The 12,511-nt window shown below is 43.3% G+C and overlaps 2 protein-coding genes across 5 annotated transcripts in view; one reads left to right on the plus strand and one right to left on the minus strand.

The window, feature by feature from the left end:
* MRPL57 (mitochondrial ribosomal protein L57) overlaps positions 1-7,212 on the minus strand; it is a 24,247-nt gene extending 17,035 nt beyond the window's left edge. For 2 of the 3 annotated variants that reach the window (XR_012091674.1, XM_073012641.1), the window contains exon 1: positions 6,911-7,212. Coding sequence is in view for 1 of the 3 variants with exons in the window: in XM_008021633.3 (XP_008019824.1) it covers positions 6,403-6,711 (309 nt within the window). In the remaining 2 variants the exon portion in view is untranslated. Of the gene's footprint in view, positions 1-6,112; positions 6,717-6,910 lie in introns of those variants that run through there. The other variant, XM_008021633.3, reaches the window with a different exon arrangement.
* The window catches only part of SKA3 (spindle and kinetochore associated complex subunit 3), a 27,185-nt gene continuing 21,807 nt past the window's right edge, over positions 7,134-12,511 (plus strand). For both annotated transcript variants that reach the window (XM_008021631.3, XM_073012631.1), the window contains exon 1: positions 7,134-7,236. In XM_008021631.3, coding sequence (XP_008019822.1) covers positions 7,134-7,236 — 103 coding nt within the window. The remainder of the gene's footprint in view (positions 7,237-12,511) is intronic.

Raw genomic sequence — 12,511 nt, forward strand, 5'->3', positions numbered from 1 at the left:
CTGAATTACTTGAAGCTTAGGGTGAAGGGGTGTCCAGGGAAGTGGAGCCTGTGAGCCAAAAGTATGAGCATAATGACTTGTCCAGAGAAGTGTAACAAGTTCCATGTTGTTTCTACGTGAAATCTGAACAGGAGTCACCAAAGGAAAGAGCAGGATCCTGGAGCCAGGGCCTTGGATTTCACCCGCTGGCAATGGTAATGTTCACTGGGAATTTTGGGGGGCAAAACGTGAAAGTGTTTCCTCTTAGCTCCAACTCTCTGTCTCTCTCTGTCTCTGTCTCTCTCTCTCCCTTATCTTTAATTTTTGTATTATCCGAAGAAAACACAGATGTCTCAGACGTGGGGATTAGCAGTCTTCCTCTTTCTGGATGACTTCAGGTGAGCACTTTGACCTCTGTGAGTTTATTTACAATAATTCACGAATCTTGCAAAAAAAAAAAAAAAAAAAAAGGCATGGTAGCAGAGGTTAGAGAATCTCCTAGTATTTCTTCTGATACTTTGAATTTATGATTAATATCTTTAATCTTCATCTTCTGAAAAGTCACCAGTTGCACAGTGAGGACCATAAAGGGAGTCTGTTTCTGTGGTTTGTGGCTTCAACAGTCGGTGGTTTTGCAGCAACAGCATTGCATGTGGGTTTTAGGCTGATGATGCTCAACAGTGGACAATTCTCTTCACCCGCCTGGGCCCCACTGCCCACCCTTCCATACAGTGCAGGGTCACAGCTGAGCTCTCCGAGACACCTCGCAGGATCTCAGCTTCTGAACTCTCAAGTGTCTTCCAGGTGAAGGCTTGGTCTCATAGCCTTTGTGGCTTCCTCCAGGTAACACTTGCGTTTTTTACCTAACCCTGGTATTCGTGTGACATGTGCGTGAATGTGCTCCCTGTGGCAGCGCTGAGGAAGGATTCAGTCATCACAGATGCCAAAAGGCAAACGCAGTGTGCTTTTTTCCAACATCTCCAGTCTTGTATTATTTTTACCCATCAGCCCATTTGAAAAAAGGAAAAAAAAAGCTTCCTGTTAGAATTAAATTCCCTCTGGAGATAATGGATATTTTTTAAATCATTCTTTTTTTATGGTCACATTTGCTCCCGGTTCCTGCCAGGATCCACTAGAGGGCAGACACACCCCTGTGTATTTGTGTGGTGCTTGCTGAGTGGTAATAGGAACAGTGCCTGCCAGCATCCACTAGAGGGCAGACACACCCGGGTGTATTAGTGTGGCGCTTGCTGAGTGGTAACAAGAACAATGCCTGCCGGCATCCACTTTCAGCACTGTGGGAGGCCAAGGCAGGAGGATCAGGGGTTTGAGACCAGCCTGGGCAACATAACTAGATCCTGTCTCCACAAAAAAATTAAAATAAAAAAAATTAACCAGGCGTGGTACTGGGCCTGTAGTCTCAGCTACTCGGGAGGCTGAGGCAGGAGGATTGCTTGAGTCCAGGAGTTCAAGAATATAGCAAGCTATTATTGTGCTTGTAAATTGTCACTGCACTTCAGCCTGGGCAACATAGTGAGACTTGGTCTCAAAAAATTTTTTTCTTTAATAAAAAATCTAAAAATAAAGATTGCCGGGAAGTGTTGAGTTCTGAGTGATTGTGATCATGAATTTCAACAGAAAGTAATAACCCTACTTAAGTGATTTTTTTCCAGCAGCAAGCTTGGTTTCAAACAAAGAAAAGCAAACGGTAGGGTTCATCCTAGGGAACTTTCCAATGAATATATTGGAGAGACAGTCACTGAAGCTACTTGCATTATCCCATATAAATCATAAAACACCCTCCAAGCCAGAAAATTAGAAGTCATCTGATCGGTCACAAACTTATGTTAATTCTACCTTTTAACCCCCTTAAGCTTCTACCATCCAAATTCAATACTTAGCTGGATTACCACACTAACCATATGTTCTATTCCCAGTCTCTACCTCCACCAAGCCACTTCCATCATACATTTTTTTTCTTTTTGAGACGGAGTTTTGCAGGCTGGAGTGCAGTGGCGTGATCTCAGCTTACCGCAACCTCTGCCTCCTGGGTTCAAGCGATTCTCCTGCCTCAGCCTCCTGAGTAGCTGGGATTACAGGCATGCACCACTAAGCCTGGCTAATTTTTTGTATTTTTAGTAGAGATGGGGTTTCTCCATGTTGGTCAGGCTGGTCTTCAACTCCCGACCTCAGGTGACCTGCCTGCATTGGCCTCCCAAAGTGCTAGGATTGCAGACATGAGCCACTACACCCAGCCATCTTTATTATTATTATAGTTTAAGTTCTGCGATACATGTGCAGAACGTGCAGGTTTGTTACATAGGTATACATGTACCATGGTGGTTGGCTGCACCCATCAACCCGTCATCTACATTAGGTATTTCTCCCAATGCTATCCCTCCCCTAGGCCCCTACCCCCTGACAGGCCCCAATGTGTGATGTTCCCCTCCCTGTGTTCATGTGTTCTCATCGTTCAACTCCCACTTACAAGTGAGAATATGTGGTGTTTGGTTTACTGTTCCTGTGTTAGTTTGCTGAGAATGATGGTTTCCAGTTTCATCCATGTCCCTGCAAAGGACATGAACTCATCCTTTTCATGGCTGCATAGTATTCCATGGTATATATGTGCCACATCTCCTTTATCCAGTCTATCATTGATGGGCATTTGGGTGGGTTCCAAGTCTTTGCGATTGTGAATAGTGCTGCAATAAACATACGTGTGCATGTGTCTTTATAGTAGAATGATTTATAATCTTTGGGTATATACCCAGTAACTGGATTGCTGGGTCAAATGGTATTTCTGGTTCTAGATCCTTGAGGAATCGCCACACTGTCTTCCACAATGGTTAAGCTAATTTACACTCCCACCAACAGTGTAAAAGAGTTCCTATTTCTCCACATCCTCTCCAGCATCTGTTGTTTGCTGACTTCTTAATGATCGCCATTCTAACTGGCTTGAGATGGTATCTTATTGTGGTTTTGATTTGCATTTCTCTAATGACCAGTGATGATGAGCTTGTTTTTTTCTTATGTTTCTTGGCTGCATAAATGTCTTCTTTTGAGAAGTATCTGTTCATATCCTTCACCCACTTTTTGATGGGGTTGTTTTTTTTTTTCTTGTAAATTTGTGTAAGTTCCTTGTAGATCATGGATATTAGCCCTTTGTCAGACGGATAGACTGCAAAAATTTTCTCCCATTCTGTAGGTTGCCTGTTCACTCTGATGATAGTTTCTTTTGCTGTGCAGAAGCTCACTAGTTTAATTAGATCCCATTTGTCAATTTTGGCTTTTGTTGCCATTGCTTTTGGTGTTTTAGTCATAAAGTCTTTGCCCATGCCTGTATCCTGAATGGTATTGCCTAGGTTTTCTTCTAGAATTTTTATGGTTTTAGGTCTTACATTTAAGTCTTCAATCCATCTTTTTTTTTTTTTTTTTTTTTTTTTTGAGACAGAGTCTTGCTCTGTCGCCCAGGCTGGAGTTGGACTGTAATGGCGCGATCTCGGCTCACTGCAAGCTCTGCCTTCCAGGTTCATGCCATTCTCCCGCCTCAGCCTCCTGAGTAGCTGGCACTACAGGTGCCCGCCACAACCAGCTCATTTTGTTTTTATATTTTTAGTAGAGACAGGGTTTCACTGTGTTAGCCAGGATGGTCTCAATCTCCTCACCCTGTGATCTGCCTGCCTCGGCCTCCCAAAGTGCTGGGATTACAGGCGTGAGCCACCATGCCCGGCCTTTAATCCATCTTGAGTTAATTTTTGTATAAGGTGTAAGGAAGGGGTCCAGTTTCCTGAACATAGCTAGTCAGTTTTCCCAACACCATTTATTAAATAGGGAATCCTCTCCCTATTGCTTGTTTTTGTCAGGTTTGTCAAAGATCAGATGGTTGTAGATGTGTGACATTATTTCTGAGGCCTCTGTTCTGTTCCATTGGTCTATACATCTGTTTTGGTACCATTACCAATGCATTTCTTTTTTTTCTTTCTTTCCTTTTTAAAGAGATGAGATCTTGTTCTGTTGCCCAGGCTGCAGTGCGATGATACAGTCACAGTTCACTGCAGCCTCAAACTCCTGGGCTCAAGCAATCCTCCTGCCTAGGCCTCCCAAGTAGGTAGAATTACAGATGCACCACCATGCGTGGCTTCATCGTGTTTTTCATTATTCCACTAATTAAGAATTTTCAATGGCTCCACATTGCTGATACGTTTTTATAAAAGCTACACTTCTTATAGTGTCATGCAAGACCTTTTGTGTTCTAGTTCCTGACTACTTCTTCAGCCTTTTCTCTCTTTTCTTCCCCATTCTCAAATACCCTACCCTGTAACAATACTAAAATACTATCAACTTCTTAAACAATTACAAGATCGTTCCCTCTGCCTGTAATTCCTGCCACCCACTTGCTGGCCAGGCAAACTATGAATTTGTTCAAGGATCACTTCTTAATGAAACTTTTCCTGCCTACTCAGGCAAGGTTGAGAAATGGCACTTTCCCTCAGTCAACAACTGGATAAAACAGAGCCCCAGGACCTCTATTACAGATATGAGACAGGGACTGTGCATAATGCCCAGGTTGGCATTGATGTTTTGTTACATGTGTAATTATGAACATCTCTGGGTGGCCAATTAGCCTCTGTTGACAAAAAAGATCAAGGACTATGATGGCTATGATGCTAACAATTATAGGTTTTCAAAGAGAAAAGTTACATGTTTCAACGACACTGCCTTGGCCAATGGCTGTATTTTATTTGCAGCACCCAGAGTGCTATGTTAAAACAAGCATGGTCTTTAGTAAGCCTAGTCCTATGTTATACATTTACCGTTTATGGGAATGTTGCTGACATTTCTGAGCTTCAGTTTCACATCTGTAGTGTGGAGGTATCTATTTTACAAGATTATTTTAAAACTTAAAGATGATAATTGTACATTACAATGCCTATCTTCTCATTTGTTGCCTTTAACTTCTTCATACTTGTGGTTTTATTTTGGCATCCTTTTGCTTCTCAACTGTCCTCTGAGATTCAAGTTAACCATTACCATTTTACAAATTCCAAATTCCAAGGTTTCTGACTCATACATAGACTAGAGTAATAGTAGTAGTGACGCTTAAGCAGGTCCCCCTGGCAATCTTTCTCCACCTTTCTCCTCAACAGTATCAGCTGCCACTATTTCCAGGTATGAAAAGCTCAGAGCTATTATTATAATCACTTACTAATTTACTTTTTGAGACAGTGTCTCGCTCTGTCGCCCAGGCTGGGGTGCAATGGCACAATCTTGTCTCACTGCAACCTCCACCTCCCAGGTTCAAGCAATTCTCAGGCCTCGCCACCACACCCGGCTAATTTTGCATATTTTCAGTAGAGACAGGGTTTCACCATGTTGGCTGGACCTGTCTTGAACTCCTGGCCTCAAGTGATCTGCCCGCCTCAGCCTCCCAAAGTGCTGGGATTACAAGCGTGAGCCACCCGACTGGCCATATATTATTATTATTATTATTTTAGATAGGGTCTCCCAATGTTGCCCAAGTTGGACTCAAGAAATCTTCCCGAATACCTGGGACTACATGCAGGCACTACAGCACCCCGCCTTAAATAGCTACAAAATACACCTTCCTGTAACAGTTCTGATAAATATCTTTACTTCGTTTATTTTCCTTTTTTCAGATGCAGTCTCCCAGGCTGGAGTGCAGTAGCATGATCTTGGCTCACTGCAGCCTCCACCTCACTGCAACCTCTGCCTCTGAGGCATGAGGTTCATTCAGGCGATCTTCCCACCTCAGCCTCCCAAGTAGCTGGGATTACAAGCCTGCACCAACATGCCCAGCTAATTTTTTTTTTTTTGTATTAGTAGAGACAGGGCTTTACCACCTTGGCCAGGCTGGTCTTGAACTCCTGACCTCAAGGGATCCGCCCGCCTTGGCCTCCCAAAGTGTTGGGATTACAGGCGTGAGCCACCGCACCCGGCCTCTTTTACTTCGCTTCAATGTCCACTTTTAGTAGTAAAATCCCAGAAAATGTTTGTGGGAGTATGTTTAACTAAAAAGCTCGTCTTTCCTTTTATTTTTGGGCAATTCTTAAGGTAAGCAAACTAATGTTGCATGATAAACCCCTATCAAGTATCTCACACTTAAGCAAAGACCTCAAATCATAGTCTGTGGCTTTATTGCAGCTTTCCTTCAAAATATCATGTGACTGAGGAAATCCGTATCTTCCTATCAGACTAAAGAAACGACAGGACAGCGATTACACTTTTAAGTATTGGAGGGTTTAGAGCCCTAGATATTCTATATGCAGACTACTCATGTTTGTTTGTTTTAATAAACACTGCTCCAAAGGCTCATTTTCACAGTAGCTACAGTTTTTCAGTTCCAGGACCAGGTAAAGAAGGGCAGCCCCGTGATCCATAAAATCCAAGGGTGACGACTCAGGGTTAGGACCATTTCTTGGTGACATTGAGATGGTCGAGCTGGTCCGCAATGAATCTATGCGGGGGGAACTTGGAGGTGGCGGCCGCCTTTAAGGCCTCGAAGGCCTCCCTCCTGCGCACCGCGGCGTGGCCGCGCTCCTGTTCCCGGGTCATGTAGGGCATGCTCAGCCAGTAGTGGTTCTCCGCCTCGATCTCCAGGCGGCGGATCATGTTCTGCTTGGCGCGCAACGACACGAACCGCGGCCGCCGGTGCTTCCCGATCCACTGACGGCCGGGAATGCGGTTGCGGCAGAGGAGCGCAGTCAGGAACATGGTGCCTGCGGAAGAGAGGGACGGGCTTTGCGGACGCGAAATGGCGCGGCCGGACCTGGAGAGAGCAGCGGGCGCGCGCTCCAGCTCACGCCTACGGGAGTTCCCGCACCGCCTCCCCTCCAGAGAAGCGGGGAGCCCAGCTAAGGCCAGCAGGCGAACAAGGCGCTTCCTACAGGACTGAATTCGCACAGGTACTCACCGGTCGGTTCCTCAGGACTCCGCGGCTGCCGGCAGACGCTGCGGCGTTAGCGCACCCGTCTCGCTCCTGGCGCCTCGGCGAGAGGCTTCTGCTCTCGCGAGAGAGGACTGCGTCTGCGCAGAGCCAAGGACGCCTCCGGCGCCGTTTCAAACTAGTGGCGGGAGGCTGTGAGCTGAGTGGTGGTGTCCGCGTACGCCTGGAGTCCTTCCCGGCTGTGCTCAGCATGGACCCTATCCGGAGCTTCTGTGGGAAGCTGCGGTCTCTGGCCAGCACGCTGGACTGCGAGACGGCCCGGCTGCAGCGAGCGCTGGACGGAGAGGAAAGCGGTGCGTGAGGCGGGCTGCCAGGGCACGGTGCGCGGGGTGCGCCGCGGGCGGAGGGGCGTGGCGAGTGGAGGGTGCGCCCCGCGGAAACCGCCAGGCACTGACGGCGTGGACGGCCGCCTCCAAGGCGCAGAGTGGGTGCTGAGTGTCTCCATGCTCTGCGTTTGGCGTTAGCATAGCTCCCGGGCCTGTTTATGGTTTATTCCTAGGAACCCTTATCGCGTGTCCGTTTTAGTCCCATGTACAACCCCAAGGCTCTCCTGAGATAATGAAAGTAGCACTATTTATGTTGTGAACAGAGACAGCAGCGCTTAAGAATAAGAACCTAAGTTGACAGATTGAGCTCATAATACATATACTAATTTATACGTGATATGCTTTCGTCACATACAATATATGTGCTTGTCAATGAAATACCATGTAAACCTAAACAGATTCTCTTAGAATCAAGCTATTTAACGTTGTTCTTTACACGATACTTTACACATATAGTGACTTTTTTCTCACCCAGGTGGTCAACAGTTGCAGTAAACCTCTGTGTTTTTCCCACTAAACCGTATTACCAACACAAACACTAGTACTCGACAGTGCTGGGGTTTAAAAAAAATGTGTATAAATAAAGCAAAATTCACCATTCCCCTTTTTATTGGAGATTTTTAAAATTGTTGAAACAGTAGTTCAGATTTTGGAATTATTTCATAAATGTCATAATTGTAATGTGCTTTAAAATATTACACCCTGCAGACTTTTACTTTAATTATGTAATGAATGATCTCCAGTCACTTGAAAATGCCGATTTCTGCCGGGCACGGTGGCTCACGCCTGTAATCCCAGCACTTTGGGAGGCTGAGGCGGGCGGATCACGAGGTCAGGAGATCGAGACCATCCTGGCTGACACGGTGAAACCCCGTCTCTACTGAAAATACAAAAAAAATTAGCCCCCAGCTACTCGGGAGGCTGAGGCAGGAGAATGGCGGGAACCCGGGAGGGGGAGCTTGCAGTGAGCCGAGATCGCGCCAGTCCACTCCAGCCTGGGCGACAGAGAGAGACTCTGTCTCAAAAAAAAAAAAAAAAAAAGGAAAAAGAAAAAAAATGTCTATTTCTGTGACTGTAAAATCAACATATGTGCATTGTAGGAAATTTAAGTTATGGAAAAGTATAAAGAAAATAAATACCCCGTATCCATGGGTCATGCCACACCACTATTAATATTTTAGTAGCTTTTCTACCATTCTTATTTTAGGGCTTTTTTGTTTTTATTTGATTTTGTGATAGTACAATAATAGACACAAAATTGCATTGACATTTTTGGATGCTTTTTCTTTTTTTTCTTTTTTTTTTTTCCCCCCCGAGATGGAGTCTCGCTGTTGCCCAGGCTAGAGTGCAGTGGCGCGATCTCGACTCCTCCAACCTCCACCTCCCAGGTTCAAGCGATTCTCCTGCTTCAGCCTCCCAAGTAGCTAGGATTACTGACTCACGCCACCATGCCCAGCTAATTTTTGTGTTTTTACTAGAGATAGGGTTTGACCATGTTGGCCAGGCTGGTCTGAAACTCTGACCTCAAGTGATCCGCTTCGGCCTCCCAAAGTGCTGGGATTACAGATGTGAGCCACTGGGCCCAGCCTGGAGATTTTATATATATATATAATATACATATATAATATATATAAAATCTATATATAAAATGTATAAAATCTCCATTTTAATATGTTTTATATATTTATACATTTTATATATTTATATTATATATTTATGTATTTTACATATAATATACATTTTATATATATTATATATTTTTATATATTTATTTCATATATATTTTTATATATTTGTATATTTATATATCACATATATTTACATGTATTTATATAAGACAGCTATATAATATATTTATGTTTTTTGTATATTTATATATTTTATATATATTTTACATATATTTTTATATATTTATATTTGTTTATTTTTATGTATATTTATATACATTATATATATATACTTTCTCATATATATATGAGAGAGAGAGACTTTCCATAAAGCTCATCCTAATTTATTTTCCTACCGACATATTGACTCTGCATAATCTGCATTTTCTTCTGTGTTTACAAGGAAAACTTGGGATAATCATTCAATTCCTGTCCCATATGCATTATAGAAAATGTGGAATTGTAATTAGAGAACATGGTCACAAACAATCTCACCTTTTATGATCACAGTGATGAATAATTCAGTTGGTTGACTTCTAAATATCTTTGAGATATAATTCACATGCCATAAAACCATTTAAAGGATACAATTTAGTGGTTATTAAGATATTCAGAGTTGTGCAATTATCACAACAAAAAGTTTAGATTTTCATCACTCCTAGAAGAGATCCCTGTGCCCCTTAACGGTCACTCCCCTTAACCCCATCCACCACACCAGCTTTAAGCAACCATGAATCCACTTTCTGTCTCTATAGATTTGTCTATTCTGGACATTTCATATAAATGGAATTATAGAATTTATAGTCTTGTGACTAACTTATTTCACTTAGTGTAATGTCTCAGTGTTCCTCTATGTTGTCGCATGTGTCATCACTTCATTCCATTTTATTGCTGAGTATATTCCATTGTATGGTCCTACTACATTTTCCTTATTCACTAGTTGATAGACATTTGAGTTGTTTCCACTTTTTGGCTATTATGAATAATGCTACTGTAAATATTCACATGTAAGTTTTTGTGTTAATGTGTTTTTAATTCTCTTGAGCATATATCTAGAGGTGAAATTGCTAGGTCATATAGTTTTAACTTCTTGAGGACCTGCCAGATTGTTTTTCCAAAGTGTCTGCATCATTTTACATTTGCACTAGCAATGAATAAGGGTTGCAGTTTCTCCACACCCTCACCAATGTTTTTTATTATCTGTCTTTTTTGCTGTACTTATTCTAGTGAGTATGAAGTGGAATCTGATTGTGGTTTTGACTTGCATTTCCCTAATGAAAACTGGTCAACTTTTAACAGGTGGAAGAAGAAGGAGACCTTCAAGGGAGATGTGTTTTAGAAAAGGGAAATATAATTATTTTACTACTTTTAGGCCTGGTGTGGTGGCTCAGGCCTGTAATCCTAGCACTTTGCGGGGCTGAGGTGGGCAGAACACTTGAGGCCAGGAGTTTGAGACTAGCCTGGCCAACATGGCGAAACCCCGTCTCTACTACAAATACAAAAATTAGCTGGGTGTGGTGGTACACACCTGTAATCCCAGCTACTGGGTGGGGGCAGTGCTGAGGCACGAGAATCACTTGAACCTGGGAGGTGGCAGTTGCAGTGAGCTGAGATGAGGGCACTGCACTCCAGCCTGGGTGACAGTGATACTCTGTCTCAAAAAAGAAACAAAAAATAACTCCACTTCTTTTAAATTAGCTGGGTGGGGTGGTGCATGCCTGTAGTCCCCAGCTACTTGGGAATCTGAGGTGCGAGGATTGCTTGAGTCCAGGAAGTCAAGGCTGCAGTGAGCCATGACTGCACCACTGTACTCCAGCCTGGGTGACAGAGTGAGAACCTGTCTCAAAAAAGTTAAACGAAAAAGCTACTTTTACATCATATGTAACACCCACTGATTAATGACAAAGGTGACATGCAGTGGGTAAAGGATGCCTTTTCAGTAAGTTGTGCCAGGTCAATTGAATATCCATATGGAGAAAAAGAGTGGATCTTGATTCTTACGACATGCCATATACAGAAATCAATTCCAGATGGGTGTAGCTCTAAATGCAAAAGTTAAAACCATAAAGCTCTTACAAGAAAATGTGAGAGAGACACATATCTTGTCATTGGCAAACATTTAAAAAATAGAAATCAAAAAGTGCTTGTCATAAGGGAAAAAATGGATAAGTAGGACTGCCTTAAAATTAGAAGATTTGGGCCGGGCGCAGTGGCTCACGCCTGCAATCCCAGCACTTTGGGAGGCCAAGACAGGCGGATCGCAAGGTCGGGAGATCGAGACCATCCTGGCTAACACGGTGAAACCCCGTCTCTACTAAAAATACAGAAAATTAGCCGGGTATGGTGGTGGACGCCTATAGTCCCAGCTACTCGGGAGGCTGAGGTAGGAGAATGGTATGAACCTGGGAGGCAGAGCTTGCAGTGAGCCAAGATCATGCTACTGGACTCCAGCCTTCTCCACAGAGCAAGACACCGTCCCAGAAAAAAATAAAAGATTCGGCTGTGCACAGTGGCTCACACCTGTAATCCCAGCATTTTGGGACGCCGAGGTGGGTGGATCACCCGAGGTTAGGAGTTCAAGACCAGCCTAGCCAACGTGGTGAAACCTCGTCTCTACTAAAAATTAACTGGGCATAGTAGTGGGCGCCTGTAATCCCAGCTACTCAAGAGGCTGAGGTGGGAGAATCACTTGAACCCCGGAGGTGGAGGTTGCAGTGACCTGAGATCAGCTACTGCACTCCAGCCTGAGCAACAGAGTGAGACTCCATCTCAGGAAAAAAAAAAAAAAATTATCTTCAGATGGCCATTAGGAATGTGAAAAGACATTAATTTCATTAGTAATCAAGGAAATGAAAATTAAGTCTCAATGTAGTATAGTTGCATACCCACCAGGATAGCTAAAATGAAAAAGAGAAAATTACCAAGTGTTTGGAAAGATGTGGAACAAATGCACTTCTTATGCACTGCTGGTGGGAGTGCAAACTGTAAAAATCACGTTGGAAAACTAGCAGTATTTACTGAAGTTGAACATATGCGTAACATGTAATCCAGCACTTTTTCTAAGTCTCTTAACATACAGAAATATGAATACATTGGTACCAAAGACATGTTCTAGAAAATTCAAAGCAAGAGTATTCATAATAGTTCCAAACTAGGCACAATCCAAAGTGTTTCAACAGTAGAATAAATAAATCTGGTATCACGCAGTGGAAATACTACACAGTAATGAACATGGATTAGATTTGAACTTGGAAGAATGTAACAGTTGAGTGAAAGAAGCCAGTCGCAAAAGAGTGCGTATTGTATGAGTCCATTACATCAAATTTGTAAGTGGTAAAACTACTTCATGGTGTTAGAAATCAGGGTAAGGTGGCCGAGTGTGGTGGCTCACACCTATAATCCTAGCACTTTGGGAGGCCGAGGTGGGTGGATCACTTGAGGTCAGGAGTTCAAGACCAGCCTGACCAACATGGTGAGACCCTGTCTCTACTAAAAATATAAAACTAGCCAGACGTGGTGGCACACACCTGTAGTCCCAGCTTCTTGGGAGACTGAGGCAGGAGAATAGCTTGGAC

This window comes from Chlorocebus sabaeus, chromosome 3, assembly GCF_047675955.1.
Source record: "Chlorocebus sabaeus isolate Y175 chromosome 3, mChlSab1.0.hap1, whole genome shotgun sequence".
Classification (NCBI taxonomy): Eukaryota; Metazoa; Chordata; class Mammalia; order Primates; family Cercopithecidae; genus Chlorocebus; species Chlorocebus sabaeus.